The 22,715-nt window shown below is 41.7% G+C and overlaps 1 protein-coding gene across 1 annotated transcript in view; it reads right to left on the bottom strand.

Annotated features, from left to right (window-relative positions):
* Positions 1 to 20,315, bottom strand: part of MRTFA (myocardin related transcription factor A) — a 144,422-nt gene extending 124,107 nt beyond the window's left edge. Inside the window, exons 1-4 of the mRNA XM_067559547.1 lie at positions 20,187 to 20,315; positions 8,689 to 8,750; positions 6,038 to 6,106; positions 422 to 686 (exon numbers count right to left, since the gene is read on the bottom strand). Of these exons, the coding sequence (XP_067415648.1) occupies positions 422 to 686; positions 6,038 to 6,061 (289 nt within the window). The 5' untranslated portion in view covers positions 6,062 to 6,106; positions 8,689 to 8,750; positions 20,187 to 20,315. The remainder of the gene's footprint in view (positions 1 to 421; positions 687 to 6,037; positions 6,107 to 8,688; positions 8,751 to 20,186) is intronic.
* Positions 20,316 to 22,715: the final 2,400 nt, after the last annotated feature.

The following is a 22,715-nucleotide window of genomic DNA, read 5'->3' on the forward strand; positions in this document are numbered from 1 at the left end:
AAGATTTCTCACTATCTGAACAAAGAAAACACGACTCAGAAGATTCACCAGCTCCAAGAGGATAACTGAAAGATGAGATGACACTTCCTTTGCTTTTATCTTTTGGTTTTGCGCAACTCACCACACAGCATGTGATAGTTATTTTGCCATTTACATAGGTCAATAATGCACAAGCATGAGTCGTTTGAGTTCTCTGGGACTTCGAAAGCCAACACCAGTCACCAATCCTTCTCCCTTGGGAGTCAATCTTCTGCTGCTCTGCATCAGTTTCCTACAGTTATAGCCACTCTGGATTACATAATTCATATGAACAGCTTGTATTATAAATGTAACTGGCACTGTATTCAAAGCACGTGTCATATCAACTTGCTGAACCCTGGTTACCAGGAACAAAGACATCACAGAGAACTGTGCCACTTACCATTCTTCCTCTCACTTAGCGGAGGGAGATTGGGGTTTCGGCCATGGTGAAGGTTCAGGGTCAGCTCGGGCTGCAGGGAGAGCTCCTGCAGCTCATTGGCAACAGCTTCACTCTGGGGGCTTGGCGCCGCAGAAAGCGACACCAACACCGGTTCATCATCATTTTCGCCAGCCCCTCCTCCATCCAGTCCATTTCCAGCAATGATGGAAGGGGGCAGGCACACCACACCGGAGAAATCCACTTTGGCTTTCGTGATGGCAACCTGCTGAAGGGACAGAGAATACAAGTTTGGTCCTAATTTTACTGAGAACTATCCCACCTCTTTAGCTGCAGATAGTATCTCTACATTTAAGACCAATGTTATTTCTGGACCTTTGTTAGAATTCATTTTCAAGTTAATTCAATTCAAACTCAACACTAGTCATTCAAACCCACTTCACGCCCTGAGTTAAAAACTCACATGGCATTTTCCTCTCCTCAACACAGTCACTGCCCAGTCTGCTTGCTAGCCATGCTGCTGAGCATTGTCACCCTCCTCCTGCTCTCTACCCACCTAGCAGACCAGCATTCTCAACTTATTGGTAACTGAATTCCCACACTTTGGGTAGGGGTAAACATCACAATTTGATTCTGCTTACCTTCTCTAATCTTCTAGCTAAGCACGTTTACTTAGCTTCCCTGCTGATCTCTTTTTATGGCTCTCCTTGTTTTATATCAATATATTGTCTTAAAAGGTTAACTGTCAACTTGAAATCATCAGGGTTTTTTTTTGTTTGGTTTTTTTTAAAGTGAGTAAAGTAATTATAGGGACTACATGCACCCGAGTCCCCCTGCCAATGTGTGGTTTTACACACACATTTTCACACTTAAAATGTTGCCCTCTTCTCCCATTATGCAAAAAAATCCATGTAAACAGTGAAAGTTTACTATGGAGAAAACAATCTTAATGAAGTGTTGTCAATTACACAGAGTAAGACTGAGGAGCTTTCTTTCCCCTTTAATCTCTGAGCTATAGTAATGAAAAGGACAAGATAAGAGCCTAAATTATCCAAATAATTAGCAGAATCTGTTTAAATGTGTATATTTAAAAACTCACAGCTGTACTTTCATGCAACTCCCTTTCAAATGATTGGAATATCCAAGACACAAATAGTATATCCAGCTACACAGACTGAAGCACAGTGGCTGGCTGGCTTCCATATGAGAATCAGCAGTGAAATGGTTACTAACAATATTTAAATGATGGCAATTATGCTGGACCATTCACATGCAGTTGAGATGAATGGGGGTGGTAGTTTCCTGCTTCTTAGCACTGGTTCTAGGCTCAGTGGCCAGCCTGCACTAAAGCTTTGGCTGTGCTGACACCATGCATCAATCTGAAGGCTTTTCAGAAGATAAACTTCCATTTTAAAAGTTGTGAGCTAGTTATGAAGAAAAGGTAAAATCAGCAGGAAATCCCTATCTAGTCTAGAGAACTCAAAACAATGTAAAAGCCTAACCAAAATCTTTCTATTTTTCTTGACTGAACAGTAACTTTTTTGGTTAAAATTTTCCAGTCTTCCCACTCTCGGAATGTATATTGAGCCAAACGGCCAGTGCATATGTTAACCTTAATCAGTTTGAAATGGGAAAACAGTTTGAACCTATTCCCCTGTTTGTAGACAAGGCTTCAATTTCTTTGCTTCCATTTCCCCCACCCCCCCTCCCACCTCAGAAATGATTAATGTTCACACAGCACTCTGAAGACTAACAGCAAAGTGCTAAGTGATAGTAATTTTTTCCTCAGAGGAATGCTTAGTAACTCATCCACCTTGTCCCCCACATATCTTGGTTTCAACATGGCTATAACACTGCACACACAGTATATGCACAAACAAATTTTAAGAACTGGTGTCAAGTTGTATACAGGAGTTCTCTCTGCCATGTTGTCATATATTCATTCCCAGGATCCCATGTCATGGTCAAATCAAGACAAGCAAGGAGAAGGAGGGTGGAAAAGACTATGAAGAAGTCAAAGGAAATCAGTGCTTGTTCTAACAAGACTCTGGTGAAGTGAAACAGGTCTAAGACTGTTGCAATACGAAGTATTTGATTTTACATCTGTTTCAGTTTGGCTAGAATATGCCTACACCCTCTAGGTACTTTTCCTCTCTAACACAAATGTAAGTGATACTTTAAAACGGATATGAGCAATGAGGACAAATGTTACTCTAAATTCCTGTCTGCATTATATTTAATACTTATTCAGGGCATCTCCTTTTTGGAGAGCTCTGTTCCACATTGTGGACCACTTTACAAACAGTGTCTGCAATTAAAAAAAACAAAACAAAACACCACAAACAAAACCATGACTCTGACACAAATGCAGCAAGCCAGATCAATGCATCTTGAGCACTCAGGCCCAGGCAGTGCCTCTGCCCGTACAAGTCTCAGAGAAAGCATTTTGTGGATGCAAGGTCCGTTGAGGCTCAACCATCACCTAGAGGGAAGGAGCAGGCAAGGTGATTCGCTAAAAGTTGGTTTTGTTTCACAGAATTTGGTATGGTGTTTCAAATGCTATATGTGAAAGATGCTGAATCTTGTCTTCTGTAACCAGAAGCTTGATCTTTTCAGTAGATTTCCCATATTGTGATTCCACCTGCTACTTGCAAAAGAATACCATTTTGCAGTGAGCTGTCAGTTACACACATTAATATTTAGGAGATATTTTAAATGTTTGTTGTGCTGTCACTTTTTTTTAAAAAGTGAAGAATATTTTTGCATAGAGACAAATATATCATTACGGAGTGAATTCAGTCAGAAGACTGATGGATAAACCTTACTTAAAATTAAGGAGCCCATAAGGGTTTTGGGGAATGAGGGTCCTCTGAGATTTTTTTCTGCCACTGTCAAAAGACTTAGGTCACAACAACTCTCCATCTAAGAATAGAAACAACTCTCTCTGGAAACAGTCAATGAAGAGTGGAGTGTTGGCCATGTGGGTAGTGAGAGAATGAGTTGCTAATGAGAAACAAGACACTCCTCTCCCCCAGGTGTTGATTATGCTCCATTTTCTCCTGGCTTTTGAACATATCAGACCACTTCAAATTCAAGCGAGACTTGGCCTATAATAGAGGTCATGCAAACAAATTTAAGATTTAGGACCATTACATAGATATCAATAATATTTTTGAATAAACTTGCTGGAGACTAACATGCTGCCAGAGAGATGTGGACTACGTGATCTTGCCAGGGAGGTGGGAGAGATCAAGCATTCCTACAGTCTCTCTAGCCAAAGTACATACAGACATACTTAGAGCCCCAATGCTGTAGATGCTCCATGTGTAAAACTCCCACTGGATTCAGTGAGAATTTCACATAACTGAGGAATTGAGCCCTTAACACAGAATACTTTAATAAAAAAACAGAAATAGCTTCCCCAATATGAAATGCCAGAAAATACTACAGGAAACCCACCAGGACAAAATAGATCTGAAAATGGGGGAGGCAAGAAGAGGAAAAACCTGCTATATGTTTTCCAAATCAAGTGACAACACTACTATGAACAACATCTCCCAGCGTTGCCAGGGTAATAGCAATTTCTACCAATTTAAGAATTGCTAAGTAACGTGCAGCAGCTAACAGCAGCAGTATGCATGTGCAGCTGAGCTATTTTAGGAAAAAGCAGCCTTTTTTTTTTTTTTTAAACTTAAGAACAGCCTTTTGTTAAATGATTGTGCCAGCTGTGATCAGCCAGCCAAAAGAAGAGGTAATCTTGGAGCAGAGTGGCTTTAAGTGGATCAGGCTTTGAGATGAATGAGCAGAGAAGGAAGAGACAAAGTCATGTTGTGCCCTGGGCACCAGTGCCTCCAGGTCATCACAACTCAGCAGAATAATCCAGGAGAAGGGAAATCTGAAGCAGATGGAAGCATCAGCAGCATGTTAAACAGAGGCTGCTAAATAAAAATCTTGTGTGCTCTGCTTATTATCCACAAACAACAGTGCCTAATCATAGTAAATGTAGTGGCCTATGGTTGCTCAGCTGCATTACTGGATTCTGAAACGTCTGTGCTCCCATCCCCATTAAAAAAAACTATACTTACATTGGCAACCAGTCAGTCAGTTAATTATCAAGACCACAAAGGAGCAGAGAAATTGGTGAAGCTGACTGGGCTGCTGAGGCAGAAGGAAGGGTGGACTGAGCAACAGTCTAAAATGTTTTGGAAAGATTATACAGATTCCAAAAGCAACTGTCATTGAATAATTTATCTCTTAGATTTCTCTGAGTCTTGTGCCAGATTATGACCGTCTGAAAGTCCTGAACAGTTACAAAGTAAAACATCAGGAAGCAGCCATAAAACAAAGATCATGTGTGCACTCTATGAGGAAGCACTGGCTTGTTCGGACACCACTGGAATCCCAGCCACAGACAAACAAGCTGTTTACACAAAAACACAGGGTATGAGGATATTACAGGAATTTTACCCTGAACAGATTTCCTTCTCCATTCCAAAAATGAGAGCAAGAAATAAGGAAATCCTCTTTGGTTAAGAAAGTTAGGATGGGAAGCAACATTTCTGCTCCCCTTGCCTCCCCAATGTGATACTATAAAGAAATGTCTTCAGGGAGAATTTTTCTAAAGATAGCTTTGAAAGATTCTACAATATAACCACCCCAGTTCCTGACTGCTTCTTAGTAAAAATACTCTCTCCTGCTCTGAAGCTGCTTAAAGACAGATGTATGCATATTCATGTTAGTCTTTAAACTGAATTTGAGTGAAACCAAATCCTGGTTTTCAATATTTCTATTAGCCCTGAAACAGTGCTTCTTCCTTCAAATCATTAATTATTTAAGACCCAAATAGTCCCATGGGAGGACTTCTCTTGGTGACATTTTGTGGCTGACAAATTTCTGAATTTCAAACTCAGACACAGCATCCCTTAAGCCAATCAGATACAAGACTTTGTACAGGGATTGTTAATTTGCTAGCTCACCCACTTCTTTCAAGACATCTCCACTATAAAAGTCCAACTCTTCCCTCCCTACCAGCCACACTAAATCAATGTCAATCCCTGGCTTGCCCAGTATGAGGTTCTCCAGGAGTGAAGCCACTCTTAATCTTTCCTTTTATCTTTGATATAAAGGAAGTTACCGCCATAAGGGTCTCAAAAGGATGTATTAAGAAAAGGATTAGGTATACTTCTACTCAAGTGTTTATCAGCTCTGACCTGATAGAAATCACCGTAAGGCAAATGAATTCAGCCTCTGCTGTTGAGAATGCCAATGACAGGTCCACTAATTAGCACAGTTTGGGTTTTTTATATTATACATAAATATAAAATACAGGCACTGGTCCTCTGGAAACTAGCCTGAGATCAACTCATTTCACAAATGCAAATGAACCATGTTCAGTTACTATCAACCACAGGCTGGATTAGAACCAGTTACTCCAAGGTGAAAGGTTGTGTTTATCCCATCCCGGATTCCTTGAGTCACCGTCCTCCAGGCCTTCATTTAAAAGACAAAAAACAAAACATTCTTGCAACACACACAGACAGAAAAGTTGATAAGGAATGGATGGGAGTAGTGCCACGACTGAGCCAAAGAGTCTTAAAGACAGTATCCTGCCCCAATTACCTTAAAGAGTAGGGGACAGGCCATCTTTGAAGATCACCTGAAATCTTTTCACTGTTGCCTTGAGCAAATCTGCCAATATAAGATCCAAAACAAGACATGTTGGGGCCAGCAAGGAAATAGCAAGAAACCTTATCAGACTAAAGGTCTGAACAGCTGTTTTAAGAGGTTAGGGCTTAAAAGGAGAAGAAGCAAGAAGGAGCATGCCTTATATAATTACTTGGAAAACAGCATCATCTTCACAATGGCTGATAAATCCTTATATATAAAGAAAATTACCCATCAGCCTTAAAAAAAAAAAAAAAAAAAAGCTTCATATCTAGGACCATATTTCTAATGCTCTACAGCAATTTTCTTTAAAAATATTCACATTCATTTTACTCAGTCCAGCAGTGCTAAAGATTTAAACAAAAGCTCATAAATATCATTATCAAATTACCATTTATTTCTTAAACACATGAACAGAAATTTCAGAAATATAGCCCAGAATCCCAAATGCTTTCAAATACATTTCATAAATCCAATGCTTATAAGAGGCACTTGGTGGCTTTCAAACTCTTTGAGCATTGCACCAGAAGCCTGGGTGCGCATAAGAACAAAAAAAGACAAAAGACTGGGGGACCAGAAGTCTCACCTGTCACAGTTTTAGGAAATTCATGGTGTGGTATTTACTAAACTAATCCTTTCTCAAAAACATGAAAATAACCTCCTTTTCCCATCCAAGTCTGTACTAAAGCCTGCAATGGATGTAAGGGAAGAATTCTTTCCAATTTCAAGAGCATCGATCTATTAAACCCCGAAGTGGTAAAAGTCACCAAATGAGCATCTAATCCCATTTATACCACCCAAATATTGTTTGTGTACAATTAACGGTCCACTTTGTGCAGTATTCCTTTAAAGGTTCCAGCCAACATATGAAATAGAAATTTCCTCTGGCATTCTAGAACAACCATTACCATCCAAGAGCAAAAGGCTAGTTTTAGTTCAGACACATAGGCTGGTGAAGTTTATCCACCAGTTAAAAAGCCATTAGAGAGAATTATTAATACAAGACCTTTATTGTGGAAAGCAGAGGATTTGGGGGAATTTTAATTCGTGACTACTGAAGAGGTATATTCCATGAAGTGGTTTTTTTCTTACCAGAGTAAGCCTCTTGTGGCAGTCTCTACTCTTGACCCACACAAGTTTTCTAGGCCCATTCACACTCTCTAACCATGAGAATCTCACATGCTCTGGATCCCCAGTAATTATGCCAATCTGAGTTTAACTTCTCTACCTTCCCCCCAGTGGTCCCCAATTTGGAACCCCAGTTTCTACGATCTGCTTTTCAGCTCCTATTTCAGCTCTCTGAATAGTAATATGACATACATTTCAATTGCCAAGGCTAGCAGATGATAAATTATCTAAGATTTTTTTACTCCCTTTATTTCCATTGTGACACCTGCCTGCATCAACCTTTGGATTTCCAACTTTTGCTAATATCTAAGCAGCTTTATCTGCAGAAATGAGCCTGTGTACTTTAGAACATATTAATGTTTCACTCAAGATGATTGGTTTGTTAGCCAGAGGTATTAAGGAATGAATAGGGCATGGAAATTTATTTTTCTCAGCCCAAAGGGTGGCCCTATAACCTGAGACCTAAGGCACACTGGAGAATAAATGAGGAATAACGTGGGAGATGTTTGCACTGGTGCTGCCCAGGCTCTCTCAGTTCTCTGGATAAAGGATTCAGCCTCCACTACAGTCAAATAGGCCGGCTTCCTCCCCACGCCCCTCCAAAAGCAGTAATATTAAACAGAACCAGTACCTTGGAGAAATCTAAAACAAGCCTTAAACCTGGTTTTGCAGCCTTCTCGTCAGTGCTACTAGAATTGAACTAATGCTTTTCCTGTCTCTTTGGCAGTAAACTTTTAGTAAGTTAGTAACCAGGCCCTAACAGACTCAGACAACTATATTTAGCCTACAGCCAAAAACCAGTTGTTTAACACGTGGGTCCTGATCCTGAGGTCTAGCATGTATCATCTCTTCTTTTGGGCAGGTTTAGATCTCAATTGCCAGGCCATAATGGAGTTCTAATATAGCAATTCTGCTATGTAGACAGAATCACCTGTTGTGTACAACTGAGTGAGCCAGCCTACCTACCATTAAAGCATTCAGATACTAGCATGGTTTAAGAACTTATATAGAATGATTTCAGAGCAGGAAAACATCCTATATGAACATACTGTATTTAAGACAATTGAGACCAACAGTTAAGGAAGTATAGAGTAGAAACAAGGTTGTTTGGACAAAACACTACAAACAGGGCTCTTCAGCCAACTCTGACTTGCACATGACTAGAAAAACACTGCATGGATGCACTCTGTGTCAGATGGAACTACAACACCATGTCAAAGTCTGTTTACACTTGACATGGTAGTAGTGTAGATGCAGCCTGTGGTTTTTTATCTCCTCTGGGCAGCTGTCAGATCTCATGTCTATATGGGTTTCCAAAATTCCATCTTCACTGAAGTAGGGCAAATGATAGTGACCATCACAGATAGTGGCCAACAAGGCAACAGTAAATTTAAAGCTATAGTAACAAATGAGCAAATAGGTTTGAAAACAAAGGTATGAGACTGGAGAGGTCAGAGGGGAAATGTGTTTATACATACCTTGCTTACAGTTCCCACAAACAAACCCAGTTCAGTTCCATACCAGCAGCTCCCTCTGAACACTGTAAAGGGGAAAAAAACAAAAAACAAATTCAAGGCTCTTCACACACAGCACAGCCCACGTTCTGTTTCAGCAGATCCTCACAGAGGGTTCTTTTTGTCACTACCTTAAGTATTCTGGTGCACATATTGGCAAAAGTAGGACTGAGACAGCTAAATTCTACCTACCATTTTGGCAGCTGCACCCTTAGCACTGCCAGGGTAGCACTTCTAGTTCAGTATAGTTGATCTTCAAGTTCCAAGGACTACACTGTCTTGAAACCCTGAATGCCTACAATATTCAGCACATAATCTGCACCTCTCCCAAGCAACCCAGCCCTAAACATGGAGTGAGGAATCTGGGATAACATTATAACTAGTTTATTTCTTCATGTTAACCATCCAAACAGAAGAGAGAACAAGAAAAGGGAACACACGTTCCATGACTTTGCCAAGATTGCAGCAGGAATCTTATATTTCTCCATACTTTCTCTTGAAACCTCACAGGCATGGGAGTTAAAAATCCCCAATTTTGGCTTGGTGTCATAGGCTGCTTATGCACATATGGCAGAAAAACTAACTAAGGTGGACCAGAAAATAAAGTTAGTCATTATTTCAGATCCTCCTTGAAGCCTTCCATTTTACTAGCAAGACAGCAAGGATGGAAACAGGACCACTGACTGGACTCTCCTCACTCACATCCATTCCCCATGTACGTCATTTTATAATGAAAGTTGTGAATGGCCATATGAAGGACTCAGATGCAAAACTTTATTCTGCTTTCTACTCCAAAATACATATATTTATATTAAGGGCTTCAAACACATCAGCACAACTCTAAAGAGATGGAGGAAATGACTGCAGTCAATGGCAGAATATCACATCATCTCTGGAAAAAACAGTTTCTGCTTCCGACAGTATAAGGTTCAGGTCCTGGAGCTGCTCTGAGGTAACAAAGCAAGGCTGTGCAGCACGTTGCCTCCAGAACAAGGTGACTAAATTATTACCAGACTAATCTAAACTGAAGCAAATATTAAACCTGAAGATTTTGCCATTTCAGAGCCTTCCCACAGAATTTAAACTGTCATTGTGAAAAACATTTCAATCCTTCTTCACATGAATTCAATGTTGCAGCACTGTTAACCCAGCCTTGCCAGTCTTCAGCCAAACAAGATGGCCCCCACTCCTTATTACATTCACTTCAATGAGTCATTAACTTCTAGACTTACTTATGACCATTTAAATGTCAACACAAAATGCCTGCTTAAGAAAATGGACATGTAGCAGAAGCTACATTTCTTTATAGAAATATTTGGCCAAATTCATGGGGTTGTACTTACAACCCAACAAAGGCGGGGGATGCAAATGCTTGCCTCGCATCACACCGCAACCTCCACCATTGCTAGCACCGGTGCGGCTGCACTGGATAAACAGATCCTAATTTTCCTAGGCAAGACAAGACTAAACGCTTTATTCCTGAAGATTCAAAACACCTTGGAAAGTCTCCTACACACAAAAATGCTAAACAGTGGAAGACAAAAGCTGTGTTGCCCACTTTGCTGCATAAAAAGCTTGTTCTCTATTGATTTGCTAAGATGATTCTGTTAGACTTTCTTATATTATTTATGAAGATTGTGCCCTACAAATTGGGTAATGGAAAGCTCTGAAGAACATTATGTCTGCACATGTATGCACGCGCTGAGATTTTTTTGCTTGCAACGTATTGTGCCGATCACTCGTTTTCCTTACAAATCCCTACTCCATCAGCAATCTCCCTTTCAGTTGTACCAGTAATGCGTAAGTCACCTCTAGAGCAACTCCACATACATGAAAATTGATAGGAGCTGGTGAAGTCCTTCAGCTGAATAACTCCTGCTGGCCCGTCAATCTTTGTTCACTGGGTAACACTTAACAGAATTATATGTCATGCCTTTTTATTTTTAAGAGTCTAAGAAGAGGCTGCAATAGAAAGACAGTCTCACTGTCTCAGTCAGTAAGCAAAGATTAATCAGATATCTGTTAATTATTGCTTGAGACTACTTCAGTTTCGTTGCCTTTATTGTCTGGCTCTACCAGCACATGAGCAAAAAGTACTTTCACATTCCGTTTTTCCTTCAACCATAAGAGATCACTGCAGGCAAAATTCCACCACCTAAGTTTTTCTGAAGAAAAAAGTATGTCATCCCTAAGAAATGCAGAAGTCTCATCTTGCTAATAAACTTCTCCATCCAGTGGAAATGTTTATACACCACTGTTTACATGTTCAGGCCAAACTGCAGCTATTCCACTGATTACAATGGTTTTATTTGCCTTTGCTGGTGACTTGGAACTTGGGAGTGGCTGAACGGCATGGAAATTTATTAACTGGCACAAGTCTCTGATTTGAATGTGGCAACTGAGGTTTTGCACCCCATTGTTTCTGCATCTAAACTTCCTCTCAGATTAAACCTAGATCTTTTAAAAGACTTTAGGTGAATTCTGCAGCTGAACAGTCCTAGGAACAGTTTCTCTTTTTCTCCCAGAGCACACTCAGTACATACTCTTCCTCTCTACTTCCAGCCATTAAACTGCAGAAACCCCAATTTAGGTATGTTTTTCACTGCAGAGTTAACTTAAGTTATCTACACTAAAGTTATTCCTCTTGAGTTAGCTCAGCTCAAGTGAGAACAGATACCTCAAAACAACACTGAAGTTGCTGTGCTCACACTAGCACTGGCACTTGAGCATGTGGAACAGAGTCTGGGGACATATCGCAAGGTTCCACGTACTGCAGCATGCTTGCCAACTTTATAAATTCTTTCCCACTGAATTGTGGGAGAATTTGCCCATTCTTTCTGGGCACATGGGGGGGGAGGTGTGGAAAGGCATTGGAGGATTAATGCCACTTGAGTGGAGCTAACCAGCATCCACATTTCAGAGCTGTCATGATAGCAACTGACTAGTTGCGCTAAGTTTGAATTTCAGCTTATATCCCTCGATGGGTCAACCAACTGGAGTTGAAAGCAAAACTACAATCAAGTTAAGGGTTGTGTGTGGATGGGACTCAAGTTAGGGGCAACACTCAAGTTGTGACTCAAGTTACCAGTACAGTGAAGACAAGCACTTAAGGGACTGGCATAGAATTCATTCTTCATCTATCATTTCTTGGCCCCTCACACAGTCAACCAGGATGAAAAGAAGCATTAAATGCAATTATAGCAATTTCTGATGTGGACTTCTGTCTCACCATGAAATGAAAAATAAAATAAACCTCATTTCACACAATACCATGCACAAACCCAAGACTAGCTTTCCAATTTTGACTTCTTGCTCCCCTAAACTAGAAAGTGGTGCTGTGGAGCCAGCACATTCAACTCCCTCTTTAGATGGTGAAATAGGGAGTTCTTTGCATCTTTCCACACCAATCCTTACTGGCAACTGATAATTCAGTTGCATAGCTGTATCTCCTCGTAGCTGCTGTATTCCCTTCAGTTGTGCAATCCCTACTTTATGAGCAGCCCCAGCCATGCTGCCCAATGGAACTGTATCACAGCCCTCTACACTATAAATTATCATAGCCCAATTCATAAATAAGACAAATTCACAGATAATTAGTAAAATCAGCCATAGAGCATGTGACACAGAGGTACTAGCTGGGAAAGGGTTCACTACTCTGTTAGCAACTCCTATCAGGTCTGACAAATTCACTACACCCAACACACTCCTTTCTCAGTAATTACCTTATAAGACACTTTTTGGCTATCAAATGAAAGCCGATATCACTCTGGTCATTCTCTCATTATGAAATGTACGTACTGACACTATATAAGAAACTGTACACGTACGTACACACACACAAATTATGTTTTAAAGTCTAATAAGGCAGAGTGGGGAAACAGGTCTTACACCAGACAAAAGCATGCCTATTCATCTATCCCTGTCTCTGATGTAAATTAAACATGGTATAGCCAACACAACGGAAGTCCCATTTTCATGTGAAGAAAACAGGCAAAAAAAGGTTGACAGGAATATGTGAAACCAACAGGGGCATGTTAGAGAACAAGCAACAGGGGAGAAAAGTCTTATCTGGAGGTTCACTTTAAAAGGGGCATTTCAAAGTTTTACTGGACCATATGAGGAAGGAAAAGGGACCCCTTTTTATCCTTCACTGAGGAAGCAAAAAGGACAGCGTTTTTCGCATTAATGAAAGTTGGATGATGGCCACATGGTCTAGTGAAGCTGGGAGGTTGATTTAGGTGAGAAATTGCTTTAGACAAGGATTTTAGCCTGTTAGAGTTAAGTTTAAACTTTAAGAAACATGTTATTCCTTTTGTGTTACTTGTAATCTGCTATTAATTTCTGAAATATTAATATATATAACATTTGTTTTCATTATAAGTAGATTCCAGTGCTGTGTTATGATAAAAGACCTGATCCTAAGTTGTGTCAGTCAAGCTGTGTGTACACTGTCTCTTTGGAGACAGCTTCCCTGGTTATTTCTATGATTGTCTAGTGACAAGAGCTGGATACTACAGAGGGAGATGCTTTCAGATGGGTGCAGAGATCAGTGTGTGCCTGTCACTAGCTTGTACAGAAGGCAAGATCTGTAGAGATCTGGAAGTCGGTGCTTGTCTCTGGCCAGAGGCTGTTGGCTTAAGGGTGCTGAGTTACAGCAGATATCAGGCAAAACTGCTTCACATTAAGGGAAGGTGGTGGTGAAGTACCTCACAACCCTAAGTACTTCCAGGGAGAATGAGAGGGCTAATCCTTCTTAGGGAGTGACCCTCTATCCTAACATTCTCTCAGATTTGATGGTCTGATGTGGGTTAAACCAATCCTGGGAACTTCTAAATTTCCCTGATATCATTTGTCACTCTACATTTGCATGCTGTCCTCTAAAAAGTGCCCACATCTAGTCCACTGCTCACTTTTTGAGAACATGAGCTCTCAGAAGCAAATCTAACTTGCTGCTTGCTTTCTGCTTTCAGAAACTAAATTAGAAAATGGAGCTGCTGGTGATAGCTTTTAAAATTTTGCAGTGCCACTGAAGAGATTGCAATCTGTTCCACATCTGTGTAGGAATTTGAGATTTAAAGAAAACAAACCCTGCTAGTTAGCATTAATACAAAGTAGGTTATAAAAATTGAGGCGCTCAGTCACGAGCAAGTCAGCAAATGGTGCAACTAAACCAACCTGAATTCTGGCAAACTGCCAGAATTAGTCTTCTCCCTCTTATACAGCTACTATTCTCAGTCATATTCTCACATATATAATGTAGAAGAGTTCCAGGGTGGTAGCCGTGTTAGTCTGTATACAGCAAAAACAACGAGAGTTCTGTATCACTTTAAAGACTAACAAATTTAATTTCAGTAGGCATAAGCTTTCGTGGGTTGCACCCCACTTCCTCAGATGCAGTTGGTAGAAATAATATAGCAAATACAGGCAACGTATATATAATAGGCAACATATACATATCCAAATGTATATGTACTAATAGGGCACAAGGCCAATAGTTCATTATACTCACTCTCACACTTGCTCCTGTATGGGAAAATCTCTCCACTAATCCCTGGAATTTATTTATTCTTAACAGATTAGGAACTGTTCCTAATATATGGCAGAAAATTGGCTCTCCTTTGGATTGCGCATGCGACTTCTATATGCAATTCAAAACAATGCCTTCATATGTTTCATTTCCTCCCTCTGATGAATTAATTGTGCATGAGGTCACTTGCCAAAAAGGGTCTTCGTGGACCATAATTATTAGAATGCTGTGGGAGAGGAATCTATACTCCTTTCAGATTATGGAGAGGCACAATCTCAAAGAGAAGGCTTGTCTACCAACAAGATCAAATGAAACAGGACTGGAATTCTATCTGAGAAGCAGCACATAGTACTTTACAAACAGACCAAAAGGAAACCCCCAAATTAACAACTCAACATTAAGTTTCTAAGCTTTAAAGAGGATGTTAATTTTTTATTTTAAAAGTTAATTCCATTCTTAATTTTTAAAAGATTTATATAAAAATTTATCTAAACTGATTTAATGCCTGAAACTACAGAGGTGGTGTAATATAGTATGAAGCACAGAAGAGAGCCAGACAGAAAAGAGCATTTTTAATATATATATATATATGCACACATGCACACACACACACTTTTGACTTCTTAAATATTAAACTCAACCTAGGACACAAAATTTAACAATCAAATTTAAGATACTTTTGGTCACAACTTTTCCAATGACAAACTAAGTTTTTTCTCAAAAAAACAAACAAAAAAAACAAACCCTGATATAGCTCAATAATGAGGCTAAAGAGGATGAACTATTGTTACTGCCATTGTTTCTCATTGCCAAAAACATTACATCAGGGCAGAAGGAAGGCTCCTGTATAAAGAGTGCACGTCATTTCTTTCCCCTCAAGGCCATACTGCCAATCCAACCTGCACTTAATCTCAAAAGCATCAACTGACCAGCACCTCAAATCAGAGGCTTAATATGAAAACTGTTCTTACCCCACTCCCATTCATTTTTGTTAAAGGAGCTGCACTCCATAACAGATGGGTGAGTGGGGGATGTACATATGTAATTAACCATACATTCTCTTCCTGAAGTGCAGAGTGGGTTGGTACTAGCTGAAGGTAGCCAGAAAAGGTGGCTGGCTAGGCAGACAATCATCCATTTCATATGCTGCTTGTTAACAGTTTACAAAGAAAGAGCTGGGAGGCCAGTTTTAGTTTTCAGTTTCAGATCAGAAACACTTATCAATGCACCTCAGCATGAAACAATTACATTTCACTTGCCTGGAGCAAGTATTTGGTTGTTCCAGTCTGAGGAACAAATTAAATTTTCCTAGCATATGATACTACCTCCTCTTAAATCTTCCAGGAGCAGGGCTGACTGTCACCCCATCTTTCACCAAAAAATTCCTTAAAGGAAGAATGTTGTGTAATATACACTTCTTAATCACTATATCTAGTTACAAAGAAGAAATCACCAGCAAGTTTCATAAGGCATCTTATGCATTATAGTGAATTATTAGGAATGAAGCAGCTATTGAGACAGTCTGATGACATCACCAGGGACCCAGGAAGTACACAAAAGTATGAGAAGCAAAAGACTCAAAACTTGCTATACCTTGTATTTGAGTATATTTCAGTAGAAAGCATATATTAAACCACTTTATACATACCAGATTCACTAAATTAAACTAGAGATACATTTTAAACAGGTACAATGAAACCTTCTTATAATGAAGCAATTTCTCCCCTTCTCTCCCTCATCCCAGAATTTAAGCAGCATTTAGGGGCAAGCTATATCATTTGCACAGAATTTCTCTCCAGAAAGAGATGAGGCAGCAGAATGGAAATCCAGGCTGAGCTGCCTCTCATTCTGGTCCTCCTTGCCAGAAGAAAGAAAGTGCTGGCACATAAGTTACAGGGCTTTGCTGATGCTTAAAGCCAGCCATGGTGAAGGGTCACTGCAACTTAAACTGCAACTTGTAAATTTTTCAAAACACTGAACAATATGGAAATTTGGTTTTCCTATATTCACACATTTTTAAGCCAGAAAGAACTATTATGGTCATCTACTCTGACATCTTGCATAACACATGCCAGAGAATTTCATCCAGTTTTGCATCACTACAGATTTACTTGATACAATTTTGTTATAAGCAGGTTACACTGTATTTCTAAAACCATTTTAGGTATTTGTTTAATACAGCGAAACTTGTCTGAATCAACCACACAAGGGACTGACAGATCCTTAACTTATTGGAGTTAGTTTTCTATTAAAGGTCAGCAGAGCTGTATTCAGCATATTAGGGAATATTCTGGGGTAGTCCCTTGATTGAATACTGTCTCATAAAGATGGTCTCTTGTATATGTTTTACTACAGAACAATTCCCAAATATTTTTATATTGTGGATCACTTATTAAGATAGAGCCCCTCTGTTGCACACCTCGCCTCCAAGCCACTCAATTCCAGACCTTCTGTGTAAAATTTAGAGAGACTAATGTAATGCAAACACTTTTAATATAGTATTAATGAGGGGAGTTTTTCCATTGTCTATTAATGCATGGAAACGGTAGTTAGTTACTTTTCACACCCCCATTCTACATTTGGGCTGCTTATTTCCTCTCTCTGGATGTAGGACTTCACCTTCATTAGGGCCAGTTGCCTTTTGCTGCTTACAGCTCTCATGACTCTAATCTCCATAACTGTCTGTAGTTTGCTTCTGTTTTCCTGTAGATCTAGTATCCCTGCAATTGAGGGTGACCTTCAATATGATCACAGATCAATGGTGAGGGAAACCCAGAAGTAGTATTTTTCTTGAAAAACAAGGATACTCTGGCTAATTGGTGGAAGATACAACATTCCTACTAGGATTTAGGGATGCAGGGATCTGTGCAAAATACAGACAGTTTATGTGATGAACACAAACAAAATGTACTAAGAACCAAAGCATCCCCCTGCTTTACAGTCACAACAAGTTCCACTTTTTGAATCCAAGGATTTCCTATTTACATCACATTTAAGGGGAGAAGCTGCCATATCACTGTTATGATACTTTCAGACAACTCAGCCCCTCCACACACACACACACACTTATTCTGCATACCCTTTCCTTCTGTATGTCATATTTGACAAACTGCTTATTGTCCTCCTTTTAAAAAAGGTGTTGCCAACTTTCCCAGATGATAAAGAAGCAAATCAGTCCAAGCTGAACTGATACTAATTCAATGACTGATTAAACCCACTACAGCAAAGACAGATCTAAATATTTTTTCATGCATTTATTGCAGGAAAACTGATGCAAAGGCAGCAATAATTAGCAATTAAAATCTTTTTTTTCCTGACAGTTCAGATGCTACAAATGTTATGAAAGGGAAGGGAAGAAAGTGGATGAGGCCATATTCTCAGCAAGTTATTAACAGAGGATGGAGATACCGATTTTTTCCTCTTTCTGCCAAGACTCTGTCACTTATTTTCAAGATTTTCCTCCTCCTTTCAGCAGGAGTGTGTAAAGAATAGAAACAGGAGTTTAGAGTCAGCATGGGGTTAGCCTATTTTCTATCTTCACTTTGCTGTCCCCCACAGCTGCTAGGTAGGACTCTCTTTAACCATTCCTTAATTAGCAGGAATGAGATACTATTAGAGTGGATTCCATTCTGCCACTCCCTTCAAGTGCACTGCAACTGAAGCACTCCTACAACATGTATTATAACAATGCTCTAACACAGTGGTTCTCAACCTTCCCCCCCCCCCCCACCCGAGTACCACTCGGGAAAAAAGGGGGGGGGACTTTCGTCAGCGGTGGGGTTTCGCGGTGGCGGGGGGGACTTTCGGCGGCGGATTCGGCGGTGCGGTACAGCTCGCATACCACCCAGCCTTCTCCAAAGTACCACCGGTGGTATGCGTGAGAACCACTGCTCTAACAAATGATCCATTTAGCTTCTCAATGGTCTTAGATACAAGAAGCAAGATGCACTTTGGAACTGATGCTGCAGAGTTCACTTATACACATTTCTGAAGGTCAACACATCTTTCAGCATTACTCACTTAAAAAACTGCACTTAACTGATTCTTAATTTAGCAGCCAAAAGGTGGAATAGCAAAGTAAGCTTTTTATAAAGGTGAAATACAGAGCTGAAATAAAGATTGAGTTTCTCTCACATGTGTACTAAATCCTGCCAACAGCCATGCTAGGGAGGCCGGTCAAAAATATTTTAACTGAACATTTTAAAATTCTTTCCTCAGCTTCCTCTAATCCTGTCACTTTCTTGTTCACTGAAGAGAGCTCTGAAAACGTCGTTCTGCATCACACGTACCAGTAATCTTATTGCATTTATGCATTCAAGAACATTTTTTACAAACCAAATGACATACACGTTTCAAAGTAAAAACAATTAAGGCTTAGCTAAAAATTTATTTATTTTCTTCATGTCCCATTCAGCATGCTTAGTGGAGGTAACAAATACAGAAGTTTGGGATTAATTTCATTAGCTTTGCCATTTAAATGTTGGGTTATAGTCCTTAGCAAAAACAGTACGAAGTCCCCCATGTTTTGCAGGAACTTGCTCATCAAGATCTCATGGTGCACTGAATATGAGATGGCTCACAAAGACAAAATGGTCTGTAAAAGATCTATATAATGGTTTTAAACAGAAGCACTTTGCATCCCTTCACTAACACATTTCTTGTTGAACACAGGTTGAGATGCAATTGCAAATGCCCTGCCACTTAATCTACACAAACATGATGAAGGGAAGGGAAGGCTGTAAACAAGAGCAAATCCAAAACTACTAGCCCAGCCCATTCAAGGTTAAACATGACAAGACTATGTTTGTTTAAAGTTTGTATGCGGTAGTAAGGAACACGTACACAGATGTTGTGCACAAAGATCTTTGCTGTTTTATTCATAAACATGGTTTGCAATACTTGTAGCTCCACCCATATACACTAATGCAAAAATTCAGTTTTCACATATGATTAGACTGCCTTTATCAAGATATACCAGTATCTCTCATCCAAGGTCCTAGACCCACAGAGATGAACTGGAATCTTCTAGGTAGCCTCCTTACCCACCGACCCACCATGGTTGTATGATAAATATGCATTACCCCCCTATAGCCAACATCCAAGGCCTCAGCTAGGGATAGGATTCACTTCACTGAGAAAACTAACCCCACCCAGATGCAGACAGCGTGGGGGGTTTGCTGCTGCACACACCATAATATCAGCACAGCCACCAGGATTGTAAATAATAGGAGAAAACAGTTGCTAAATATATAAGTGGGGAATACACAGGAGGAAAGAGAAAGATACAGAGAGTCATCAGCGGAGGGGCTATGTGGGGGTGAGCAGTGGGGGGAGTCAGAACTTCAGGCACCTCAGGGAAGGAAGGAATGCTGCAGCACGCTGGATGGGGGCTCCTAAGGGAGATGTGTGGGGGGGGGGTGTGACGGACAGGCTAATAGGAGGATGAGGTGTTTTATTGGAGCAGAGAGGGAGGAGGACGAAATGAGGTGTCTCTAGTGAGGGGGGCTCATGAGGAGGAGGTAGTGCGAGATGAGATGGTATTGGGGGGCGGGCGGATGAGGTTTCTCACAGAGATGAGCTGGGATGTCTTGCTGGGGCCATGACTCAGGAGGGGAGAACGAGAGATCTTAACTCGGGGGGGGGGGGGCCGGCAACAAAGCACCTCAATGGGGGGCCCCTGCCTGGGCTGTGGTGTCTCGCTGCGCAGGGGGATGGGGTGTGTCTCCCCGAGGCAGTGAGTGCGGAGGGATCCAGGGGTGTGGGAGACGCGCCGCAGAAAGCGAGCAGCGGCCAGGGCTCGGGACGCAGCTCCTGCCGCGGAGCTAACGGACTGGGAGCGGGACCCAGTATCTCCGGAGTAGAGGGGCCCTGCAGGGAACGGGAAGGGGGTGGGGGGAAAGCTCGGCTCCCTCAGAGGCCTGGGCCTCACACTCACCTGGTCACGGCTCCTGCATCGCCGGCCGGCCTGTCTTGTCTTGCCTTGCCTTGCTCGCTTCGCCCCGCCCCTTAGCAGCAGCCGCCCGGAGAATAAACTTCCCTGATCTGGTGTAGCCAGCCGCGCCGCGCCGCGCCGGTTCCTTGGCTCAGCCTCGGACGCTGTCCCGCCCCCCTTGACTGGATGATTGACTGACGGTTCGTTTCACCCATCAGAACACATAGGGCTGGTTGAGTGTCACGAACGCCAACCAGTGGTTGTCGAGCGGCTTGGGAAGCTAACACACACTGGCTGGGCAGGGCGAGAGGAGGATGGGGCGGAACTACTTGTGACTGACGTTTAAAGCAGCCAGTTAGAAGATAGAAATAATGTCCTCCTCGGTAGTAGGTGAGGTGAAACGTTTAGCCCCACAGGAGAGAGGGGAAGTGTCCGGGATCTTAAAGGGATAGTAACTTTTGGGCCTCAAAACACGTGAAACTTCCCTCGTACTCCCAGTCCCACAGTGTGCATGGGCCACAGGGCACCTTCCACGGCTGCCCTTACTAAACAGAGGGCAGCAGGATCAGAGAGGCAGCGGAAATCTCCTTTCCCCTACACTGTGCCCTACCCCCACCCTGCAGCCCCAGAAGAGAGACATCCCAAAATGGGGCAGCGGCTCCGTATAAATCTGGGTGGGGACAGAGCCCAGGCCTAGGACAGCAGGAAAGCTGCTGCAGGGCACGTGTGAGCAGCACTGGCAAGACTGGCGAGAGCCCAGGCCTAGAACAGCAGGGGAGCTGCTGCAGGGCAGAGTGGGGGGGTCCAGGCTGGTGTCCCATCTTTCCAGTGGGTTGCCACCTGTCTGGCTTCTGTGTTCTGTGTTCAGATTCCATAGGGGTGCCAGGTGGCTGGTTTTTGGGAACCTGGCAACCCTATGGCACTCTCAGACCAAATGTCCAGCTGCTGTGGGGCAGGGGGAGGTGTCAGGTCATTAACCCATGTCAGCCCCTGCTCAGCTGGGGCTGCTGCTGCCTGTAGGCTGGCTCCTTGCAAGGGTCCAGCAGGCTACCACTGATGGAGATAGGACCTTGGCGGGGGGGCTGGTCCAGTTATCAGTGCTTTAGAAAGACATCAACCCTACTTTCCACTACACTGTAGAAAGCCTTCTTTCACCTATCAAGTACCATCGTTAGGCTTGGCAGGGTGTTGGTTGTTTTTTTTTTTGTTTGTTTGTTTTAAATGATTTCTATGTAAAATATTAATGTTTGTTTTTAAGGGTTTTTTTATTTATATCAATTTAAATTTTCACAGTTCCAGGAATTTATGTGGGGAGATGAGACAATAATTATTTAATTAGACTAGAAATTGAGATTCAAAAAGCTAAAGCTTTATAACTTCACTCACAAGTTGTCAATCTCATGTCACACTATACAAAAATAAATAGCCTTGAATCAATATCTGATAAGTTCTCAAGCACTATTTTTCTTTGCCTAGCTGTAAATTTCAATCACCATTTGTGAAAATATTTTTTCATTATTTGTTGTGTGTTTGGTGAAATCAACATTTACTGGTATAAATGTAATCCTGCCAAACCTAACTATAGTGTATTGCAGAATTTGATGACCTCTAGTGGTTAAAGTTTACAACTTTCTCAGGGTATGTCTACACTAAATGAAGTTGATTTACTTTAAATTGACTTTCACCCACTGAATTTTAGAAGTCGCAGGAGCATGATCACACCACGCTCCTTGCGCCAGGCTCTTGCGTCCTCAATCACCACGCTTTGGTTGACATTCAAAGCAGTGCACCATGGGTAGCTATCCCACAGGGCAACTAGCCGCAGAGGCTTTTGGGAAGCTTGTCGTCCTCCCATGATGCAACGTGCTCCCTCACCCTCCTTTCTTGTCCCAACAAACTGCAAACGCTTTTTTGTGCCGTTTTCTATGCTGTGTGTGTGCTGTTGCCGGAGAGAGATGGAGCCCACTCAGCTCTGCACTATCATTGTGAGCACACCTCACGGCTTATCTTGCAGTATTTTCAAAGGCGAGAGAGGAGCCGCAGCATGGAAAATAGCGAAGTTATGGAGACCGCCCTACTACAAGCTATAGAGCGGAACAATTCCCGTTTGCTGCAGGCTGTCACGCATCATCTTCAGTCCGTGGAGCACCGGTTCTGGTCCTGGGAAACACACACAGATTGGTGGGATCGCATCATTATGAAGGTGTGGGATGATGAGCAGTGGCTGCAGAACTTTCGTATATGAAAAGCCACTTTCTTTGAACTTTGCGCAGAGCTGTCCCCAGCCCTGACGCATGTGAATACTCGCTTGAGACCAGCTCGGACAGTGAAGAAGCGAGTGGCCATCACACTGTGGAAGCTGACAATCCCAGACTGCTATTGGTCAGTTGGGAATCAATTTGGAATCGGTAAACCACTGTTGGAGCTGCTGTGAAGCAAATGTGCAGGTCCATCAATAGGCTTCTGCTAAGAAGGGTAGTGACTTTGGGAAATGGGCAGAACATAGTGGATGGGTTTGCTGCAATGGGGTTC

The sequence above is a fragment of the Emydura macquarii genome, unplaced genomic scaffold (assembly GCF_026122565.2).
Source record: "Emydura macquarii macquarii isolate MOO-44397 ecotype Brisbane River unplaced genomic scaffold, CSIRO-AGI_Emac_v2 contig_2205, whole genome shotgun sequence".
NCBI lineage: Eukaryota > Metazoa > Chordata > Testudines > Chelidae > Emydura > Emydura macquarii.